Raw genomic sequence first — 24,300 nt, forward strand, 5'->3', positions numbered from 1 at the left:
TTATTACATGTCATGTTTGTGTAGCATCACCAACCTCAAACTGTCAACAGTAAACATCATATGAGCTTCAAATACGAGCGCATCGCAGCGAAGGTGACACATTATCTGACTGAGTTTCCTCATCGACTACTGCACTTTATGATCTGATGACTCTCAACAGATCTCAACAGATCTCCTCCCTCGGCAGAGCACTACGGTCTAAAGCGGTACAATATGTTCCCGTGTCCCTTAACAGCAGATCAGCTATCTGTTTCTCCTCCAGAGTTAACCTGATTGAGTAGGTTTGATGACTTACTGATGCGGGTCTGCAGGCTCGGAGCCTCATCCGGAGGCGCCTCCGCCATCTTTCGGGAATTCTAAACAAGTAGCCAACTCTCGCGTGCTTTATTGATTGATATCGCGAGACTAGACAGTTGGAGCGGTGGCTCTGGAGCTCCCTCGCTCGGGCGCGAAGAGAACAAACAACGGTGACATGTAGTGATGGGAATTCCGTCTCTTTTTAGTGAGCCAGATCATTTGGCTCAGCTCACCAAGAAGAGCCGACTCTTTCGGCTCCCCAAACAGCTCTTCATTTTACCACTTCTGCCTTTTATAATGCAGCTAAATTTAGCTTTAGCTGTTTTGACCTATGATTAGTATGTGTGCACATATATCACTTAAATTATTAAATTTAATTATACTAAACCTTATAATTTCCAGAATGCGAGAAATAGGCCATGCAGTTGCTGAATCTGTCTTTATTTCGGATCGACAACGTTTATTTTAAAAGATTCTCGGGAGTTTCGAGAGGCGGCGAGTCACGTCGGACGCCCGTGATTTTTCCATAAAGTAGACGAGCCCTCAACTTTATGCAAATGAGGAGCGGGCGTTGTGACGCTCTGTCTCTCGGATCGCGACGCCACGCTACCAGAATCCATTGCGCGGCTGCTTACATAGACAATGAATCGGGAGCGTGGAAAGCACAGAGGCAGTGGACACCTACCTTCAGTGCATGGAGTGCCCGTTGCGTGGAGAAGATCATCCTATCATTCTGCCTTGAATTAATTAAAGAAAAAAGAAAAGAAAAAAGAGCCGGCTCTTATCCTAGCAATGTGTCGGCTCTTTTAGCCGACTCGTTCTTCACGACACATCACTAGTGACATTGAGTAGGGTGGCAGCAGGCTGGAAGACAACGCTTCACTCAACTCAACTACGATGGCTTGGCACCGCCTCTGATCAACTTTAACAGCCCGCGATGTATTTTTTACAGTTTGTTTTAGTTTTATTGACGCAAAGAGGGCGTTGCGAGTAGCGCAACGCAGACGTTTTTATAATCTAGCGCAGCGTGTTAACAACCCACCGCTGCAGTCAGTCAGTCTCTGCACCAACAACACAGACACCGTGTTGTGGGTCCACCTGGAGGAACACAGTCACCTCCTCTGCTTCAACTGAAACTGCATCATCAACCCGGGAACTGACAAAGACAATCCTCACAGAGCCGACAGGCGACCACCAACAAGAAGCTGCTGAGACTGTTCATGAGCTACTAGCAGGCTAACGGACCTCAGCTAGTCAGCTAGCTAGCTGAGTTAACTAGCTACGTCAAGAACTTTATTGGCAAAGCAAAAACTCTGCCGTGTTTTAACCCAGTGGGTTTGGTCAAAGTAGTACTGTAGATGTAGTCTTTGCTGTCTGAATAAGTAGTGTATAAAGCAGAGGCATAATGCAGTTTGTAGTGTAAAGTGAGGTAAGATCTAGCTAGCTTTAAGCCATGCTAGCGTTCCTCACTGTGACTCACTGGCTGTTGATGAGCGTCTCGTATCGCAACCTCGGGTGTTGTCTGTCTGTCGCCTCTTCACTGCTGATGATCCGTTTATGAGAAGACAAAAGACTCTGTGTTGTCTCTCCTGTCACGCCTGGTGGGACACAGAGAAGATTTGATTTGACCTGAAGACTACTTGTATTTCTATGGTAACCGCATGATGGGGTCACTGAAGGCTCTCCAGGAGTGGTGTCGGATACAGTGTGAAAACTACAACCATGTGGAAGTCAAGGACATGTCCACGTCCTTTCGGGACGGGTTGGCGTTTTGTGCCATCATACATCGATACAGACCAGAGTTGATGTAAGTATAACAACATAACATTGATACTAACTAACCTAAATAAGCCTGTAGGTTAATAACAAATGAGAAAACAGTTGTTCACGTTAACGGTACTGCACATAGCAGCTGGCTCAGGTGGACAGGTCCTTTTGAGGAGTGGCAGGCTGCATGCTATTGTCTTTGAAATAGTTTTCCATAATAATAATTAATATAATAAGTCATTAGTATTAATAACCCATTAAGGATACAATGCAGAACAAACCCAGTAGCCGGGTCATGAACTCATCTGTGCTCCAGATTAATCCTGTCAATAGTTTTTTTTGAGGACTGGCATTATGTAAGGCTCCTGTCAACAAAATGTATTCTTTTTTGAATAAAGCTATCTAATTAAACAAACACTGCATTAGCACAGCTGAAGGTTATATTACTACTGTAGTGGTTAGATAACTTTTGCTAAAGATATGCAGAAATCATGCCATTTATGTTATCATCAACATTGTGTATGTTTTAATGATGTGTGTGTGTGAGTGTTATCATAGCCAAAAACACCCCAAAACTATTTTTATGAACATTGTACAGTGAGAGGCCAGTGTGCTGTAATTAACTCAGGCTGACAAGCCAAGCCCTGTCTGTAACAACATACCCCTCCTCTCTGCATTTCACACCTACACACAAATTGTAGAAGCCACCACAAAACACAACCACAGTATCAGTGTGACTAAAGTGATTTATTATAGGGATTAGGAAATACCATTGTTTTGATAGAGAACAAAAACAAAATATTTTACTCACTTATTCATTTACAGTTGATAACCAGCCATCGCTCAAAGGCACCAAAAGGCTGAGGTATGTGTTATTTGGTGAGGATCAGCCTTTCAGTACTTCCATTTCCCAAATAAGAGGTCATGTGTTTGTTACAGATATGATTCTAGATCTTGTGTATCAAGGCAGGCAAATCATTTCATTTGAAATGTTTCCATTATTTTCAGTATGTACAGTAGCTATAAACAGAAACTCTGCCCTTCATATGACTCACATTAGACATGCATCTCTGCGGAGGAGTACTAGTCCTGTGTAGCATAATGTGGCTCTGTGTAGGTCAGTGGGAAGTGCACTCTGCTGACCGCATCAGATTAGTGGTTTGACTCCATCTGAGAGAATATAACTATCCTTGTTGTAGGAGGATTGTGTAAAAGCAGCCACTATGTTACACAAGTTATGTCCCTCCTTTGTCTCCAAGGGGAAAATGTGGTGTGATGGAATGATTTCAGACAGTAAGCGTCTTGCTCATGCTGCTAACCTCTCAGGTGGTCCAGGCTTTTAGGAGCAAATTGGACTATGCTTGGATGGTAGTAGAGCAAACATTCACTCGACCATTCACCGAAGGACAAGTCAGTGAAGTGGAATATAGCACATCTACAGTAAAGCTGAAAGTAAGAGAGTGGACAAATCCTAAACACCCAGCTTTTCAAGCTCTGCCTCTTCAATTTGTGTCCCAGCATGCCTCCCTGTCCAGTCCTCTGTGTAGCCGCAGTGGCCCAACGGAACTCGCTCTGATCCAGACAGACAGTCCGTCAGTCTAATCTGCAGCTGAGACCTCCGCCTGTCAAACTGGATTTAGCTCTAATGCCGGGCCAGGCCATTGTAGGGCTGCCCTGCCTGCACTCTGCAGCCACCGATTCTCATCATCACACTGATGCAGAGGAGGGACGGTACTTAGTACAGCAAATGGTCTCATCTCAGTTTCAGCCGTGACTAACTGTCACTCAACCCACTGGAGAGGGAGTAGACACCCTCTGCGAGAAATCATCCAAGCCTAGTTAACCAAAGTGCCTGGGACAGCGAGGTCAAAATTGCATTTGTATTCAGTTATATTAATATATGCAGCAGTGCAAACACTCACGTCATCTACTTGGTTTTACTTTTCAGTGGGGCTGTCAATCGATTAAAATATTGAATCGCAAATTAATCACACATTTTTTCATCTGTTCAAAATGTAACTTAAAGGGAGATTTGTCAAGTATTTAATACTCTCTTCAACATGGGGGCAGACAAATATGCTTGCTTTATGCAAATGTATGTGTATATTTATTATTGGAAATCAATTAACACTAAACAATGACAAATATTGTCCAGAAACCCTCACAGGTACTGCATTTAGCATGGAAAATATGCTCAAATCATAACATGGCAAACTGCAGCCCAACAGGCAACAACAGCTGTCAGTGTGTCAGTGTGCTGACTTGACTATGACTTGCCCCAAACTGCATGTGATTATCATAAAGTGGACATGTCTGTAAAGAGGAGACTCGTGGGTACCCATAGAACCCATTTACATTCACATATCTTCAGGTCAGAGGTCAAGGGACCCCTGTGAAATGGCCATTCTTGTTTTTCCTTGCCAAAATTTAGTGCAAGTTTGGAGCGTTATTTAGCCTTCTTTGCGACAAGCTATTATTACATGGTTGGTACCAATTCCTTAGGTTTTCTAGTTTCAGATGGTGCCAGCATCTTCACTCTAGCTTTAAAATTGAGCCTGCTACAACCTAAAGTTGTGTTAATGCGTTAAAGAAATGAGTGGTGTTAAAATGATTTTGTGTTAACATATTATTATTGCGTTAACTTTGACAGCCTTACTTTTTTTTTTCAAGATTATTTTTTTTGCATTTTCAAGCCTTTATTGATAGGACAGTGGACAGTTTTTAGAAAGGGGGAGGGAGAGGGAGCGGACTCAGCATTGTTATATGGGCGCCCGCTCTACCAACTGAGCTATAGGGCCACCCATTTTTAGTTTTTCTATGTCTTCTGTGTTGAATTGTATCACCATAATTCACTTGTTTAGTCTCACCTACTCCTCTAGTAAAAACTACTGATTATTACGTATTAATAAGCTTCATACTTGATTGTCACAACAACATCACCAAATTCCAATCCTATATCCTCCTCCAGCACAGGCGTTCCCATCTGACTGAATTAGATTTAGCAAAAATACCGGTTCACCCACGTTTCGATCATGTGGATTTTAAATGCCTGAAACAAACACACACACACACACACACCCTTCCTCAGCAGTCCTCTTTCCCAAAATAAATCCCGGAGCGAGACTCTGAGTAACAGTGGATTAGGTTCATAATTCAGATCACAAAAAGCCCTTCATCATTCATGTCAGTGTCGGCTGCAACTGTTTGTTCTCCGATTGTCAAAAAATTTGGGAATAGTTATTTAAGTTGCTGCAGCAGCTCGTTTTGGTTATGTTAGTAGATCTGACGAAGTGGACTTGTTTTGACATAGTCTTGATATTAGAGCCGCTGCTCAGTGTGTTTGTGACCATGGGAACGAGATTAGAGAGAACACAGGTCACTTTGTGGGGCTCCAACACGGAGCTCATTCACAGGCTTTTTCCTTCTTGAGAGTTCCACATGGTCTCCACAAGCTCTCACCAGGGTCATGGTGTTTCTTTTTCCGCCACACTGTTGTCCTACTAATACACACTTACATTTACTTATGCACACAACCGCGCTTTCATCCCAGAACACCTCCGACATTTTCCAGTTTTACTGCAGGATGTTTACTGGCGGGAGCCTGGCTTTCGTTCCTCGCCCCCGGCATTTCAAAGCACAGCCTTGTAATTATCAGCCCCTCACTCCTGTTTGGTGCAGGAGTTCTTTCCTTTTGTATTGACGCTTTTTCACATCAGGCATTATTTTTGTGTGGTTTGGGATCAATTGTCAGCTTCTATAGTTGGGAAGCATAACCGCTCTCACCATTCATACATGTCATTCTGTCAAGCCAATAATAGCTTGTTGATGGTTCATAACATAAGTGGAAATAGGTCAGCTAAAGTACCTTCCTATATCAGCATGGCTGTTGACTTTTTTATGGCCTTCTATTGGAGTCCTGATAGTAAAGGAGATACCATGATTTCCAGTTGTTGCAGGCTACATACCTGTACACTGACTACCTGCATACTTATCTAAAATGTTTTGAATTTCCTAAAACAAATATTCTGTCTTGTCATTCCAGAGACTTTGACTCGCTGTCTAAAGAGAATGTGTACGAGAACAACCGGCTGGTGAGTCAATTTTGCATGTTTTGAAGTTCAAACACTCCTATGATCTTGTGTTGCATGATGCCTTTATTTTGTGAGACAGTTTGCTTTTGACGGGAGGGTAAAATCACCTACAGTATGTGGTTTCAGACGTTGGATCAGTCACTGCGTGTGCCTCATTCGGCCATAAAATTACTAAGCCTTACGACTGCATGCAGTCATGTTGGGTGTGACTTCAGTATGTTTGACTGTGTCTGTGTGAAGAGCAGTGTTACTTTAACCTGATGGAGCCTGACGAGAGAAAAGAAGGAGAGGGAGGAAGCCTGAGCAGTCAATGTCATAAAAAAATTCTTGACGTAAGCCTGTGGAGAGACCATGTAAAGAGGATTTTAAGTGCAAAAGTGCTGAATTTGCAGCTTATAAGTCAGTGGATTGAAACCAACGAATACTTTTTTTTCAATCAAATTTCCCTTGTTGGGTTTTTCCACATCATCTGTCAGCAGAAAGAACCTTGAGGGACGAAATGGGAGTCTCCTCATTTCCAGTCTGAGCTAAGCTTTGGCAGCTCTTTGCTGCTGTTTACATACTTTTCAATCCAACAACTTTCAGGGAAAGTGAGGCAGTTGGTGGTAGCACCAGGAACACACTCTGTGTGCTGGCTTACATAAATCAAGTTATCCACTGTATCCATAGGAACTAAGCCTGAGTGAGTAATCTATGACTGTCAATGTGAAAAGCACTCAAAGCACCTAAGTCAGATTTTACTATTAAGGAGCTAAATCTGAGCTCCTTAAATTTGTTCATGGTTGTCTCTCTCTTAGTGTTACTTCTCTAAAACCCCTTTCATACACGAGATGCATACAGGGCAAGGTCTACTTAACAAGTAGCCCATATTTGACCCTGTTCATATATGACTGCTGTTACAGGTTGATCCCTTGGTGTCAGTGTTCAGAGACTCCAGTCTGCAACTATAGTTTTACACACATTACCGCTAACTATAGAATCACACTGAATTATATGATGTAGGTAACAAATAGAGTTACTGTAAGTGGCAGTTTCAGTTCCCTCAACTTGCTCACATACTTTCACTTGCCCACCCATGTTCTCTCTCTCTCTCTCTCTCTCTCTCTCTCTCTCTCTCTCTCTTTATTTATTTGTTTATTTTTGTAGATGATTCAATGTAACCATCACTCACATTAACATAGGATTGGGTGATATATTGAATTAATTAGAATTTTTGTTTTTGCACGATGCATAAAATGTAGCTATACAGCTAAGGTTAGTTAACAACTGTCTCTTTAGATCATCAGGCTGATTTCAAGAAACGCAAACAGCAGGAGCAAGCATAATTAACTTGTGAGCGGACTTTTCTGCTCTCTCTTTTGCCTTTTTTAGGGGGGTACAGGGGGTCTTTATGGGGAGATAGCAGGTCAGCAGTAGATGTCACATAGAAGTGGTGTACATCATCTGAAAGCTGGGAACCTGAAGATTAATTTGAGAAGCAGCTCAGCACTGTTTGTCAAGTTGTTATAGTCATAAATAAACATGACTTAATTAATCAATTCATTAATTAAAATGAATTGTGAAAGTGTGTAAGGGCTTAGAACGTTATAACTGAAGTATATGATATGATATAAACAGATTTGGTGCTAAATTTAACAATTTTTTACCACTCGAGAATTGATAAAAAGGATCAATAATCCCTCCAAAACACCACATTAAGACACCAAGACTTTGAGGAACACCATAGAAAAAGCCATGCTGTGATTTGGTATCAAAAACTTTTGACATTTGGAGATTTCTGCAAGAATTGCATTTTTAGATGATTGGATGGCGAGCACTTCTGTTCTGAAAACTGCTCAGAAACCTCCTTATTGTCAATCTACCTAGGAAAGCCATCCATCCTCTGATCTGTGATTATCCTAGAGGTCACCACAGGTCATTTTATACAGTGAGGTCAAATAAAAAAAAAAAGAATCTCACTACAATTAAACGGCTACTATGAAGACTAACATCATCACACATGAATACAGTTGCAGAAATATTCAAATACACCATTTTTAGAATAGGTGAAAATAACACATTTATACTGAATAAAAAAACTGCATGTGATTATCATAAAGTGGGCGTGTCTGTAAAGGGGAGACTCGTGGTTACCCATAGACCTCATTTTCATTCATATATCTTGAGGTCAGAGGACAAAGGACCCTTTTGAAAATGGCCTTGCCAGTTTTTCCTCTCTAAAATTTAGCATAACTTTGTAGCATTATTTAGACTCCTTCCCAACAAGATAGCACGATTCCTTAGGTTTTCTAGTTTCATATGATATATATACCTTCACTCTAGCTTTAAAACTGAAACTGCTAAAGCCTCTGAAAGATAGTAGGGTTTTAGGGGGTTAAAGTGCATGTCCATCCATTCTTAGTTAAAGCCTCTGGTACTGGTACTGATAGCCCATAGCCGTAGGGATAACCTATAATTTTTAAATATTCATAATGAGGACAGCCTTGCAGATGGTGCAAGTCTTTTATTATTCTTGCTTAATGGTCTTTGATTAAATCAATTAAAGTGATGAATTGGCCCTACATTAAAACAAAGTGTCATCTTCAGTAAGAAAACATATTTACCAAAGGATCAGAGCTGCATTCATTTGAGGTCTGGAGGAGGTTCATGAAGGCAGGTCAGGTGACCCAGACATGCGTTGCTGGTTTGACCTGCTTCACTATGTCCTGGAGGGAGTATGACTCACAGGAACATCCTAATTTGGAATTGCAAAGAGACAGTTATTTCAGTTTATAGTCATACATTAAGAATGTTTTGAGGACTTATCTGAACTGTTTATGAAAATATCTGCATTTCACTTAAAATAGATCCATACAAAATGGACCTATTGACATTTTCAACAAGGATAGCAGCAGTGTGGCTAGTTCGGCAAACTGCTTGTTGTGAAACAAGTCTGTGTAGTGAATCAGTAACATGTTATTAGTTTCTAAAGCATTCACTCATTTTCAATAAATTGCAGGAAAGTAGGTATTTTGAGCAAGGAACAATTTTCACTGTAAACTAGGGATGTGCATTCCAAGCACAAATGCTATTTGAAAAATCACTGGGAATTAGTTGATTATTATTCGGCGATTTTCCACACACACACTCCTGCGTTGACAGCAAAGAGCCAAACTGAACGTGCCACACACGTTTTACCGGTAGTAATGTTACTACCAGGCAGCGCCTGTAACGGTTAATTCAAGGGAAATATATATTTTTTAAGATAAGATTTAACCACTGTTCGAAAAATCTAAAATCATGACCCATCCCTACTGTAAACCATATAGTATTCGTACAGTGCACTACAATGCATTTTGATTAGCCGGAGTGTAGCATTTGTTGGCTGAATTATATCAGTGTTGTGTGACTGCCAACGATCGTATCCCTGTTGTTATGTAACTTTACCCCGTCTCATTTCTTCAGTGGAATTTTTCATTAGACTGATGGTTATCCTCGAAGGACAAAACATTACATTATCAGCAAATGACTGATGTTTTGGCAACAGAGATAGATTACTCAGGGCATCAAGTATGTGCTGGTTGGTGGGCAATAGCAAGCATCTTTCTTTTTTGCACACATACATCAAAGACATTATTCTGTCCTCAGTTTCTGAACATTTAAATGGAGACACATAACTGGATTTTTTGGAATACCCAGATTAAGTTTTTATCTTGAGTAAAACATTTTCATGGTATGCAGTAACTCGACTTCCCGAACAAAACATACTTTCTCACTCACCCTATCGAGCCATGCAGATAGGTCCGGTTTTATTTGAAGAGGTTTGAGATATCATTCTCTGAGATTTCTCTTGCCACCCCAGTACAATGAAATGGAATTTTGTTTGTGCTTCTTGAAGCATTGAAAAGTAATATTTGAAACCCAAGAGCAACGTGTCTTTCCCAGTGGGCTACATCCAGATCTGAGAAGTGAAGCAAATGCGGAAGTGCCTTAAACCTACATTCTTTCTGATGGCCAGTAGGGGGCGACTCCTCTGGTTGCAAAAATAAGTCAGATTGTATAGAAGTCTATGAGAAAATGAACCTACTTCTCACTTGATTTATTACCTCAGTAAACATTGTAGATATGATTTTATGGTCTCAATCACTAGTTTCAAGTCTTCCTCAATACAGCATGATGTTCATTTAGTAAATTATGGTCCCATTTAGAGTAAAATAGACCATAAAGCAGGGGATGCTGTTTTCATTCAAGAAAGTTAACTATAATCTTTTTGGTCGCCTGAAAATGTCTTATTCAGCATTTGGTTGTACTTAGCTCCACCTTCTCATGCCACTTCTGGTTACAAATAAATCGGCATGGCGACGGTCAAAATACCAAACTAGAGGCTTCAAACTGGCAGTCCACAAACCAAAGGGTGGCGTTACAGTGACTGTTCACTTCTTATATACAGTCTGTGGTCTTTCCATAAACATTGTCCCGGTTACTTAGGGAGATCCAGACCTCACTATCAACAGTTTCAATTGCAGCTACTTAATGCCATAGCATTAGTTCCAAAACAATGAGAGAAATCAGACCAAAATGCCACAATGAGTTGAAATATTAATTAAGTTTAAGTTTAATTAAGTAATCAAAGTCTGTTTAGTTATGCATAGTCAGATTTTTACTCTAAAACAAGATAGTTTGTGTGTTTAAAGTGAATAGATGACAGTTGGAATAATCATTTCACAGTATTTAGTTATAATTGGCAGTCCATATTATTATTTATTGTATGCGTGCATGAAAACACAGCTTAGCTGTTTCTCAGCTCCTTACTTACCTCCCTCCTTCCATCCTTTTCTCTGTTTTTTCTTCATTGTAGGCGTTTGAAGTGGCAGAGACAGAGCTGGGGATCCCAGCCTTGTTGGACCCAGAAGACATGGTGTCCATGAAAGTGCCTGACCGTCTCAGCATCATCACATACGTCTCCCAGTACTACAACTTTTTCAACAACAAGTCTCAAGGTGGGTACAGTCAATTCAGATGGATTTCACTACAAGCAGTGCAAAATATTAGGTCTGTCAATTGTTTAAATTTGTAATCAAGATTAATCGTAAGACTGTCCATAATTAATCGTGATTAATCGCAAATTAATCAACATTATTTTTATCTGTTCAAAATGTATCCTCAAGGGAGATTTGTCAACTATTTAATACTCGTATCAACATGGGAGTGGGCAAATATGCTGCTTTATGTATTTGTATATATTTATTATTGGAAATCAATTAACAACACAAAACAATGACAAATATTGTCCAGAAACCCTCACAGGTCCTGCATTTAGCATAAAACAATATGCTCAAATCATAACATGGCAAACTCAAACCCCAACAGGCAACAACAGCTGTCAGTGGGTCAGTGTGCTGACTTGACTATGACTTGCCCCAAACTGCATGTGATTATCATAAAGTGATGCCCACTTTATGATAATCACATGCAGTTTGGGTAAAGGGGAGACTTGTGGGTACCCAGAGAACCCATTTTCATTCACATATCTTGAGGTCAGAGGCCATGGGAACCCTTTGAAAATGGCCATGCCAGTTTTTAATCGCCAAAATTTAGCCCGCTTCAACCTAAAAATCGTAAGTTGCGTTAATGCGTTAAAGAAATGAGTGGCGTTAAAACAAATTTGCAATAACACATTATTATCGCGTTAACTTTGACAGCCCCAGTACAAATTAAAAAATTTAGCATAAGTTTGGAGCCTTATTTAGGCTCCTTCGCGACTAGCTAGTATAAGCTAGTATGACATGGTTGGTAACAATGGATTCCTTAGGTTTTTTTGTTTCATATGATACCAGTATCTTCACTCTAGCATTAAAACTGAGCCCACTACAATAGCAAATCGTAAGTTGCATTAATGTGTTAAAGAAATTGGTGGTGGCGTTAAAGCAAATTTGTTAGCGCGTTATCATTGCGATAACTTTGACAGCCCTTTAAAATACATATAATGTTTTGAGGTTAATGTTCTTACAATTTTGACCACATATTTCACTAATAATATTCATCGGAAAATCTGCATTTTGTGTGTTTCTCATCCGATCCTAATTTTAGAGCCATAAATATTGTCCACCAACTTGTACAACTTGTGGGTGTGACAGCAAATTATATAATTAGTTTGTATAATTAACTGATGACTTTTTCCGCAGCAAACCCCCCTAGCATGAAAAGACTGAGTTCTGTCGGTCTTACTGAGCCAGCCCAGAAAAGGCCCCCGACCCCTTTGGAAGACAAAGCGGAGGAGTCTGAGGTAAGAACAAGACTTGGCACCAGGAGAAACAGAAATTACCCTGTGCATGTATTGATAATGTTTTTTTTTTTACTCTAGGCCACACATAATAGCTTTTCAAAAAGTGCATCACTGAACTACTTTATTTCTGCATGATACTCTACTGGAGCTGCATGTCAACAAGCTGTATTCTTTAAGTAATATGTTGTGTCCTTTTAAGGCCTGGATAACCAAATTGAAACCACACACATTTTGTTGGTAGTATATTGGTGTGTATCTGAAGTGTAATTCTGCATGTGCTATTTGGGGGTCTTAAGTCATCAGATCTGTACAATACAAATCCCATCCTGCCATTGCAGTACAACAATCTCCACTTAAGTATTTTATAATTACTACTTCCTTGTATGGGCTTTGTGTTGCACAGCAGGGGAAAAGCCAAGCAACAGAGGTAGAGTAAGTCTATAAAGATAGCCTCTGTATCCTGTCTCTCTTTTCTTTCGCATGCCTTCAACTTCTTTCCTCCATCGCCATACTTCCATATATTGGCAACCCTCCCTCTCAACTTCCACCCCAACCCCCCCCCTTCAGATGGAAATCCATTCCACTCCCTCCTCTTCCTGCTCTTCTTCCTCCTCACATCTGATCCCCCCTCCACTCTCTGGTCCTGAGCCTAGGCAGTAGGATGGGGGGTGGGGGTGGGCTAGGAGGTGAAAGCAAAACAGTTAGGTCAGTCTTTTTTAACCAGATCTTGTAAAAAAAAAAAAAAATACTAACAGTAGTATTATCCTAACACTGTGTGCCAAGTTTTGGAATGCGCTGCTGCTAACCCCCTTTTTTACTTAACACGAAAAAAACTAATAAAAAAATAAAAAATGCCTAAAACAATATAGCTCTCCCAAATATCAATCATATCCAAAATATGTGACACCCAGAGCCACTAACCCAAGCTGTTTGGATTTTGTTACTAATAAAACCTTTTTTTTTTATAATGACATACATTTTTGTATTAATCAAATGATGTTTTTAAACTGAAAAAGAAATGCAGTAATGAACCACGTGAGTCGATGAGCAGTAGATGTCACAGTAAGCGAGTAGATGTAGCTAGCTAAACAAAATGAACAATCCACATCCTCAAATCCTGACTCCGTGTTTGATCTCCCCCTCCCCCATTACGCTCCATCTTCCCCCCTTCCCCTGACGTCTCCCCCCTCCCTGCGAACAACGTCCCACTAGCCGAGCCAGCCCGCGCAGACAGGTGTAGAAGCGGTCGCAGCAGTCAAGCGCAACACGCTCAGCAGCACCTGCGCCGCCTGCCAGAAACATGTCCACCTGGTGCAGAGGTTTCTGGTGGACGGCAAGCTCTACCATCGCAACTGTTTCAGGTGAGCTCTTCCTCTACAGCTACTGTCTAACAGTGTGTTATACAGACTCTATTGAGGCATGAATGAACGATGCTGTGGAGCCATAACATATTTCTAACAACGCAATGAAAAAAAGATTCTCTACTGAGCCTCTTAAAGTGATAATCCCTAAGATTTTAGTCCTGGTTGATTTGGCAGCACCTGTGGTTACATAAGGTGTATTAATTTACAGGCAAGCCATCCACACAAACTCATATTGTTTTAATAAAGAAGTTGACCTGAATTGACCTTTTTCTATTACGTCATGAGCAACGCTGCCCATGTTTCACTAGTTGAATGATATTATTGTGAGCCGGCAGCAGTAGGAAATGTTTGGCTTCTATTATCAGCACATGCATGCCGCATTTCTTGTGAATTTGTAGGTAAGCAATTTGAATTGCCTGTGGAAATGGCGGACCCCGCCACTAACAATGAAAATTACTATATAGCGAAGTAATTAGAGAATGTAATTATATTGTTTGGCTACTGCTGAAGAAATGCCAGACATAAATAGTGTCAAACAATGGATCTGATTTTATGAAAATCTGAAGGATTATAACTTTAAGAGCAGAAATAAATAACTTAACAGTTAGATTTTGTACATATCAGAGAATACCAGATTACTGTGTGTGTTATTTTTGACAGACTCAGGCTACATCCACACTAATACGTTTTTGTTTTAAAACGCATAACTTTTGCTACGTTTATGCCTAGAGTCCACACTACTCCGGCGTTTTCAAGCCCCTAAAATGGGGACGTTTGATACACTACTGACTCCGTTTTAGTTTTAAAACTGCCTGGTTGCGTTTTAGTATGGACGGACAGAAACAGAGACCTTTTGAAAAAGATTATACAGACTCCCTTCTTCATTGGGTCTTATCAGTCATGACGTGTCCTTCCCAGATTTGTCACGCCCCGTCACGTGAACCTTTTCTAGAAGAACACATCAGCCTCGACCACCAGTGGTTAATTTCAACATGGATAACAAGTTCCAAGCGTTGCTGACCTTGTTGTCGATGCTCAAAGCTGTTGTGCAGTTATATTCTGCATTTTATAATGCTACTACTGCCTACTTGTGCAGGAGGCAAGCTATTATTTGAGCGCTTTGCATCAATTCCCGTGTCCAGCACTGCTTCCTTTTTACACTGGCAAACGCATGCCCAGTGTACGTATATGGTCATGCGATATGCATTTTCAGGCGTGGTAGTATGGACGGAGAAACGGCCCTAAAACTCTCGTTTGGATGCCATCTTAAAACGTATTAGTGTGGATGTAGCCTCATACTCATGTTATTAATCTTTTGTAGCTTTATATCACAACAATCTTTATGTCTTACTGTCCTCCTGTGTCATTTTTGTCTCAGGTGCACAGAGTGTCACAGCACTTTGCTTCCTGGATCCTACAAATTAATAGGAAGCGATACTGGTGCCTTGGTCTGTACACATCACCTTGCAAGGCATGCTTTAGCCAATCAGAACGGCCGGCCAGATCTTAGTAAGAGACCAGTGGTGGGGCAGTCCGACAGGATTGGTTGCAGCACAATTCCTCACACCTCGCCCTCTGAGAGAGAGCAGGCAAAGACTCCTCCTCCAGTAATCCAAACAAATGATACTGACATGCCTAGCAATGACTCTGCCACAGTCGCTGTCGTTATAACAAATACAGCAGACTCTTTGGAAAAAGCAAAAGAGATGGATGGCAGTGGAGAGACAGAGGGGTTACCATGTTCTTCTCCTCCTCCCAACCCTTTTGATGAGAGCGATGAAGAAGAGGAAGAGGTGGAGAAAGAGGAAGATACTAAAACACCAGCCAAATTAACGACCAATGGGGATCTCCCTTCTACATCGGCCAATGGAGATCTCCCTTCTGCAGCGGCCAATGGAGATCTCCCTTCTGCAGCGGCCAATGGGGATCTCCCTTCTGCAGCGGCCAATGGGGATCTCCCTTCTGCACCGGTCAGTCATCATGAAGGTGCCAGTCGGCCAGTACCAGTACCGGCACCACGCCGGGTCTCTGAGCCCACCCCTCCTCCTCGCCCTGCCCCTCGGGTTAGGCTACCCCGTACGGCAGACGCCCTTAAAGTCGGTGCGTGCGCACAGCAAAATGTAAATGATTATAGATGAAAAAAGGTTCTGTTGATATTCATCCTCATATTTCTCTTGAAATCACAGGTGAACACCAGAAGCCTCCGATTCCTCCCAAACCTCGAGAAAGATCACAGTCTCCTGGAAGGTAGCTGAACTTCTCTTAAATGCCTCCTTTTCTGTCCATTACCACCATTTCATCGACCTTAATCATGTCATCATAGTCTTTCTCTGTCTCCGTTCTGAATTCCATCCTGTTACAGCATGTGATTGTTTGCCCCTCCATGCCTCCATTTGGCTGTATTTTGTTGTCTTCCCTTGTGTGACCCCTCCATCCCTATCTGTGTATTTCACTGTCCAGCCTGTCCAGTGGCACCCATAAACCCAAAGACCCACCTTGGCTCGCCCTGGTCCAATCGGAATCCAAGAAGAAGAAAGCCCCTGCCCCTCCCCCTGCCGCACTGGCAACCCCTCCCAATACAGGCTCTCTGTCCTCTCTCAAAGGGGAGGGATCCAGACCCAGCACGCCCGCTCCGCCCGCCAACCCTTTCGACGACGATGATGATGATGAAAATGAAAATGACGAGGTAGAGGAAGAGGAGGGGAGCAAAGGAAGTGCGATTCAAACCACAGTTGTGGCTAGTCACCCATGGTACAGCATCACTCAGGCAGCTGACGCGACAGGTGCAGAAACTCCCCCTAGTGGAGGAAGCTCGTCCCGCTCCGCCAGCCCCGGGAGCGCCAAGAGCAAGAAACGACGACCGGCACCTCGCGCTCCACAGGCACCTGGAGGTCACCAAGGTCAGTTTGATCAGCAACTGTGCTACCTTCAAGGTTGGGAGGGTTACTTCATAATCCGTTACAATTATTACATTTTTTAACAGGTAATTAGTAAGTAACCTAATACAAGTATCACAATATAAAAGTTATGTAATCTGATTTCTTTCCGTTACTTTTGCATGACCTCAATACCAAATATGCAAATGAAGACAAGAGAAAAGAAAAATGCTTTGTATGTAAAGCAGAAAAGAGGAACAACATCAGAGCACAGTGCAAGTTCTGCCTTCCAGCTGTTAAAATCCTGTCATCACCCAAGGACTCCAATCATTGGCACATTAGTTACCGGATTTTAACTTAGAGCAGCAGCAGCAGCAGTACCCGTATAAATTAAATTAAATTAACCTACATTTAAATTTCCACTGTGTGCTGTTGTGTTTATATAAATATAATGTATGGTGCTGTTAGATTGCTGCTATAGCTGTGAAATTTAAATTTTTGGACTGAGACAGTTACAGAGACGACTGAGTGTAAGTTGTAAGTTCTGTAAGTTGTTATTAATAATAATAATAATAATTTGAATGTCAGCGTTCTAAATGACGTTTTTAACTATTCGGTACAGCCCAACAAATTTCCCGGTTTGTCCAGTATTATGTTTGCTGGACCAGAAATATGAAGTGTTTCGCTCATTTCCTACAAACCGTCTTTTCACGCTGGGATGCCTCTCGGCAAAAAGAATATTCTTGATGAACTGGAAAGTGCGCAAACAAACCATCCTGCTTGGATAACTTGTGCTGTACTATGTTGTTGTTCCTCTTTTTTGCTTTACATACAAAATAATAGTGCTATTTCCACATAGTGAAAGCATATTTTTCACTAACGGGAGCCATACTGCCTACCTCTACCTGACAGCTCCCTCGCTGATCAGCTACAGCGGTAACAGATTACGGTTACCTTTTTTTGTATCCTAATTACGTAACGCCGTTCCATGTAATCCGTCACCCCCCCAAGCCTGTTTACCTTTGGGATTTATCTATCTAGCTGTTTGTCATTTTGTACAAGAATGAAATGCAAAGACAAGACTATACATTTTACTCTAGCACTTTTAGTGTCATCTCACCTCACCAGTAAGTCTGGACTTTGTGGAGACGTGAATACTTGCCAGTATAAAATTACCCTCTAGGACATAGAGTCTAGGTCGTACAGTAGAAATTTGTCAGTTTGTTTTTGTGGGGGAGAACATGCGTTCGCTCATGTTGTAGTTCCCTATACTGCCACCGCATTACTGAAGAGCAGAATTTGTACATTTATTGGATAATAACAAATGTTAGGCAGTATTTCAGCTTCGTGTAAGGGTGTCCCCTATTTTGCGCGGCATCTGGATTTCCGCAATGTCACAAGATCACACGAGATCACGCGAAATCGCAGGATCACATATCACATGAAAATCCAGCTTGTCAGGCTTCAAGTAATGCGTTTGTGTCTGGCAAGCCAGATCACAGGTCAGTCAGCGTCCAGTGAGGAGCTACTGGCAGCTACGGGCGTGGCTTAGGTGTGTGAGACCATAGTGTGAGATGACACGGAGCGACTGTTGGTTCTAAACAACAATAGCTGCTCCTGAAGAGGTTAGCGTAGATGCTGCAATAGCATCAGTTATAACTGGAGAGTATATCTTCATTGATGAACGTGAAGGCGATGATTTTGCTCTTCTCCCGACTCGGCAAGAATTAGATTGACACGTGGTTCATCCAATCTCCTGCCAAGTATTTTTTGAAAGTGTCTGCCCTTTTTCAAACGCGGCTTCTCAGATGGTTCTGTGTAACAAACCCACTGGCGGGTCAGTTTAAGGTTGTCCATGTCCTCTACAATTTTGGCCATTTTTAAACATATTCAGTTTATTGGATCAAATGTAAATGGACAAATTAATGGTCCAGTGTGATGCATTTTGGGGGATCTATTAGCAGAAATGGAATATAATATTAATAAGTATGTTTTCATTAGTGTATAATCACCTGAAACTAAGAATCGTTGTGCTTTTGTTACCTTAGAATGAGCCCTTCATATCTACATAGGGTGTGCGGGTCCTCTTCATGTCGTGTTGCACCGCCATGTTTCGACAGTAGCCCCGAACGGACAAACCAAACACTGGCTCTAGTGAGCCTTTCGTGTTTTTACATAAACTGAAGGCCACCATAGTTCTCCGACATGTTTGTGAAACTGCGGTAACGTGAGCCGGAGAGTGTAAACCGTGGTGCCGCCATTGGACTTCCGTTGCTCCTAAAGTAGCGTTATAATGGTATGGATGACCTCTGAGCGAGGCCAACGGCGTTACCACGGTTTTGCACTCGGCGGCTCATGTTACGTCTTCTGTTGTCTACCAGGTCCTTCATATCTGCAGAGTTCATCATTGTGTTCTTGCTTCATGACAATGTACCAAACTGTTCATTTTGAAAACATTATTTTTGTTGTATCAGATTCTTCATCCTCATCAGTCTTCAGTCTGCTTCACAGACCTCTTCCTCACTGACATGTCCCCTTGTGGAGAGACAAAAACAGGCACCACACAAATGCAAATGTCACACCTACATTCAGATTCATACCCTTAACTTTCTCTTTTGTACATTTAGTAACTATGAGACAAAACACACCTTTCAACATTGATGTACAGTTTACAAATGTAAAGGGCTCCAAATCCTAAACAGATTATTCAATGTGGATTCAAAACACCCTCAAATTTAAAATGTAAGCTGGCAAAGTTGAACTGGAACAATGAGGTTGGAGTACAGAAAAAGAGAGAGTGGGATGTTTTATATGGATGTTCATTGTTTTTTGTTCTTTTCCCCCATCCCATCCTCTCCATTTCATGTCTCAACTACTTTGATTCCCGTTTCATTTCTGCTCCTTTTGCTCTTTGGTTTTTACTAAACCTTCCTTCCTCTTCAGTTTCCTCTCACTCTCAGCCCTCCTCTTGCTCCCCCTCTCCAGCTCTCAGCATAGAGAGTCTGTCCTCTGGCTCGGACCACAGCTCCTCCCATCCCCCTCTGGGTGGCAGTGCCGGCAGTGCCAGCAGCGACCAGGAACACGCCTTCACCAAAAGTGTCTCAGAGCCTTCCATCTGTTCACCGTGCGACTCTATGGCATCCCCTTCCTCCTCCTCGACCGACCGTCTGCCTCACCTTTCCTTAAGCCCCTACCCTTCTCCCATGCCTTCAAATGCCAGCTCAGCTCCAGCCACCCCACAGACCAGTCGCAGCTCTGGGACCAAAGGGAGCGGAGACCCTCCACCACGACCCCCAACGACCCCCAGCCCATTGGCCTCAGGAGCCCCCCAATCACACAATAAGGTACTAGGTCCACCTCCAAAAGAAGCAATAGAAAGCAATACACTTTGCACATTATATTCCAGCTGTATCTCTCTTCTCATTTTAGCGGATCTGTAAGGAGAACCCGTTCAACAGGAAAGCTTCTCCCTCCCCTGCTAAATCCAAAACCAAATCACAGAAAGGCCCTCGTCCTGCCAGACCTCCGGCCCCCGGCCATGGCTTCCCTCTTATCAAACGCAAGGTAAAAAAAACTGAAGAGGACATGCACTGATCAGCCATAACATTAAGACCACTGACAGGTGAAGTGAATAACATGGATTATCTCGTTACAATGGCACCTGGCAGTGGGGGGGATATATTAGACAGCAAGTGAACATTTTGAGCTTTTAACTTTGTGTTGGAAGCAGAAAAAATGGGCAAGCGTAAGGATGTGAGCAACTTTGACAAGGGTCAAACTGTGATGGCTAGACGACTGGGTCAGAGCATCTCCAAAACTGCAGCTGTTGTGGGATGTTCCCGGTCTGCAGTGGTCAGGACCTACCAAAAGTGGTCCAAGGAAAGAGAACTGGTGAACCGGCGACAGGGTCAGACCCGAGGCTCGTGGGGAGTGAAGGCTGGCTCGTGTTGTCTGATCCAATAGAAGAGCTACTGTAGCTCAAATTGCTGAAAAGTTAATGCTGGTTCCAATAGAAAGGTGTCTTAAGGTGGGGCTGCGTAGCCGCTGACCGGTCAGGGTGCACCATGCTGTTCTAATGTTATGGCTGATCGGTGTATACTGTATGCTTTAGCATATCATTTTTTTAGGGCTGTCAATCGATTAAAATATTTAATTGCGATTAATCGCATAGTTGTCCATAGTTAATTGTGAATTAATCACACATTTTGTATCTATTCAAAATGTACTTTAAAGGGAAATTTGTATTTAATACTCTTATCAACATGGGAGTGGGCAAATATGCTTGTTTTATGCAAATGTATATTTATTTATTTATTTATTTATTATTGGAAATCAATTAACAACACAAAACAATGACAAATATTATCCAGAAACCCTCACAGGTACTGCATTTAGCATAAAAAATATGTTCACATCATAACATGGCAAATCAAACCCAACAGGCAACAACAGCTGTCGGTGTGTCAGTGTGCTGGCTTGACTATGACTTGCCCCAAATTGCATGTGATTATCATAAAGTGGGCATGTCTGTTAAGGGGAGAATCGTGGGTACCCATAGAACCCATTTTCATTCACATATCTGGAGGTCAGAGGTCAAGGGACCCCTTTGAATATGGCCATGCCAGTTTTTCCTCCTCAAAATTTAGCGCAAGTTTGGAGCATTATTTAGCCTCCTTGGCGACAAGTTAGTATGACATTAAAAACTGAGCCCGCTACAACCTAAGAATCACAAGTTGCGTTAAGGCGTTGAAGAAATTAGTGGCGTTAAAGTTAATTTTCGTTAACGCATTATAATCACGTTAACTTTGACAGCCCAATTTTTATTTTTAAAGAATCAATGAAGAAGTACTGAAATGATCCGTCTTGTCCAAACCTCCATCCAGGTGCAGTCGGACCAGTACATCCCAGTAGAGGACATCCACGGGGAGATGGCTCAGCTAGAGAAGCAGCTGGATGAACTGGAGCAGACGGGAGTGGAGCTGGAGAAGAAGCTGAGAGACAACCCTAACGGTAACACATCGCACTATTTTTTTTAAATCAGTTAAAGGCCAGTTAAATATTGCAAAGATATGAAAATGCCCCCACATGCAGAACACAAACAGGTTGGGTTCACTATATTCAAAATAGAAAACTTTACTAAAATGGCTGCTCTAGCTTAAAATAGCCCACAAAAGTATTATTTAGGATTTATATAAAGACAAATGATCACCTAGAGAAAATGGGGAAAAGGGCAAGATCCCTAGATTTGACCAGAAAGAATAATACATAATAATAGAAACACAACACATCTCTGTGTTCTCTTTTGTGTTTTCAGATGAGGATGAGGAGCGCCTGTTGGTGGACTGGTTCACTCTCATCCATGAGAAACACCTTTTAGTACGACGAGAAGCTGAGCTGGTCTACACGTAAGTATTCGACTGCAGCAAGGGGCAAATGTTAGAATCAGGCCCGGTTCTAGACTGCTTGTTTTTACCGTCGCAGACGCCTCCTGGTAGTAACATTACTACTGGTAAAACGTGTGTGGCATGCTCAGTTCAGCTCTTTTCCATGGGCGCAGGTGTGTCTGTGCGTGCGTGACGCCGCGCCCACGTAGTTTCAGCTGGTAGGCCAGCTGTTCGAGCGGCGGAACGCTGTAAAGCACACTTCATTCAAACCCGACAGAAACAACATAAAACTCTACAAAACCATCTTGGTCGGTCTTTCCACTGGTCTCTTCCACAAACGAAGGTAACCGGTGTGTAACGTACTCTGTAAATGTTGCTAACTGCAGAGCGAAGCAGCAGAACCTGGAAGAGAGGCAAGCTGACGTGGAGTATGAGCTGAGGTGTCTTCTCAACAAACCAGGTGTGTTTCGCTTTATCGCTTTATATTTTGGCTTCACTTTTGTACAGTGAGAGGGAGTGGAGAGGTGTCGTCCATCTTTATATACAGTCTATGATCTACACACAGATTCTATTAAGGAAGAATCATTATAGCTACTCAACTGTATAACATTGGTATCATATTCTATAACATATTTTTTTAATTCTATTAACAGGATCTAAGCTCTTCCATTAGTACTTCCACACACACTGCATGCATACTCTGCTCAGGCATACAGCACACTGATCAACAGAGGACTCTCAAAGTGAAAGGATTCATTATCATCCCTTCCTTCCTCAGAGAAAGACTGGACGGAGGAGGACAAGAGTCGGGAGCAGGAGCTAATGGCTGAGCTGGTTACCATCATTGAACAGCGCAACCAAATCGTCAACAACATGGACCAGGACAGGCAGAGGTAATAGAGAAGTGAAGAACCGCCCCTTCAGGTGGACCACCATGGGACCTTGTTTTGGAAAAATACAAACGGTAGTCAACGACGAGAGACGATGTTTGTCACTTTAAAAGATCATTTTACAAGTCAAGAAAGTCTAAGTTTGTTGTAAAACTGTTGAAGTTAAAGACTGTGAAAATACTAATAGCTAAATAATACTATGACAAACTGCGGCTTTCTTGACTTGAAAAATTTTGTTTTAATTTGACAGATTTAATATGAATCATGGCACAATTGTAACATATCAAAAAAAAATATTTGTCTCTCGCCGTATATATTTTCCAAAATAAAGTCCCATGAGGTCCACCAGAAGGGGAGGCTCTCTATGAATGACTGGCAGTTAACTGTGTATCTCTGCAGTGCATTGATCAGCGATACTTTGCAACTACCAGCAGTCTAACAGTCATTCTGTCACAGGGAAGAAGAGGAGGATAAACTTATGGAAGCCATGCTGAAGAAAAAAGGTAGGATGAAGAGTAAGCTCCATTTGTAGTGGGTTAAAAAATCCTTTAGATAGGAGCATTCATTAAACATAAAATGTAAATGAGGCATCTCACTCTTTCTTCTCTCCCTCACTTTCTGATTTTTTTCTTATTTTAGAACCTATGTGAGGTAACGTTAGTTTCTGTCTTATTCTCATCAGACTTCCATAAGGAGCCGGACGTTGACCAGCCGAAGAAAAAAGGGGCAAAGTTCAAACCCATAAAGGTGCTCAAGCGGCTGAGCCATAAAGGAGACCCAGGCAAGAGCCACAGCCCCCGCAAGGAGAAAAGCCCATAGAAAGGACGCATTCTCCTCCAAGAGGATATGAGACTGTTTTAACAGGACTAAGGTAAACTTAAAAAAACAAAAAAAAAAGGATGAGAAAAGAAATGCATCAGGTCAAGAAGATAAGGTGAGGACTCCTTTAACTGTGTCATTAATGACTTGGAAGGCAACCCAGAATCCACCCCTGCTCACATCTTACTTGATGCTTCTCCAAAAAAGTCTCTCAGTGACTGTTTTCAGTTGCCTTTGTGTGTTTTAAAGAGACAGTTTTAACAACTCAACTGCTTTAAGAGCTGACCTGTTTTTAAGCTCTCCGACCTTTCAAGTGAGTGAAGTGTACAGTGGGTTCCTAAATCACTGCACTGATTTGTCGTACGTTGCTTCACCATCCTCGCAGTGCACAGCATTGTCTGCCCTGTGGGCCTTTATCAAGGTTCAGCTAAGGTGTGACATGACAGTTCATTTTGAATGAAGTCAGTTGGATGTAAGTTGATCCCTGAAATCTTAGGCTCTGTTCAGACCTGGCATTAATATGTGTCTCCACATGCGTCTCGAGTGA

The 24,300-nt window shown here is 42.0% G+C and overlaps 2 protein-coding genes across 5 annotated transcripts in view; one reads left to right on the forward strand and one right to left on the reverse strand.

The window, feature by feature from the left end:
• The window catches only part of LOC119485821 (ADP-ribosylation factor-binding protein GGA1-like), a 14,209-nt gene extending 12,309 nt beyond the window's left edge, over nt 1-1,900 (reverse strand). Inside the window, exon 1 of one of the 3 annotated variants that reach the window (XM_037765633.1) lies at nt 1,778-1,900. Coding sequence is in view for 2 of the 3 variants with exons in the window: in XM_037765631.1 (XP_037621559.1) it covers nt 296-344 (49 nt within the window). In the remaining variant the exon portion in view is untranslated. Of the gene's footprint in view, nt 1-295; nt 411-1,777 lie in introns of those variants that run through there. The other 2 variants (XM_037765631.1, XM_037765632.1) reach the window with 2 other exon arrangements.
• Nucleotides 1,119-23,820, forward strand: micall1a (MICAL-like 1a). 2 transcript variants are annotated; one of them, XM_037765603.1, is made up of 16 exons: nt 1,119-2,104; nt 6,107-6,155; nt 10,993-11,134; nt 12,320-12,420; nt 13,633-13,781; nt 15,163-15,884; nt 15,971-16,031; nt 16,245-16,684; nt 19,646-20,004; nt 20,090-20,224; nt 21,544-21,670; nt 21,975-22,065; nt 22,431-22,504; nt 22,823-22,937; nt 23,391-23,437; nt 23,617-23,820. In XM_037765603.1, exons 1-16 carry the CDS (start codon nt 1,959-1,961, stop codon nt 23,751-23,753), a joined length of 2,895 nt encoding a protein of 964 aa, XP_037621531.1. In that variant the 5' UTR covers nt 1,119-1,958; the 3' UTR covers nt 23,754-23,820. The 2 variants fall into 2 exon arrangements, with proteins under 2 accessions (XP_037621531.1, XP_037621530.1); XM_037765602.1 differs by having other exon boundaries at nt 1,122-2,104; nt 19,604-20,004.
• The last annotated feature ends 480 nt before the right edge of the window (nt 23,821-24,300 follow it).

This window comes from Sebastes umbrosus, chromosome 3 (genome assembly GCF_015220745.1).
Source record: "Sebastes umbrosus isolate fSebUmb1 chromosome 3, fSebUmb1.pri, whole genome shotgun sequence".
In the NCBI taxonomy this organism is placed as follows: Eukaryota; Metazoa; Chordata; class Actinopteri; order Perciformes; family Sebastidae; genus Sebastes; species Sebastes umbrosus.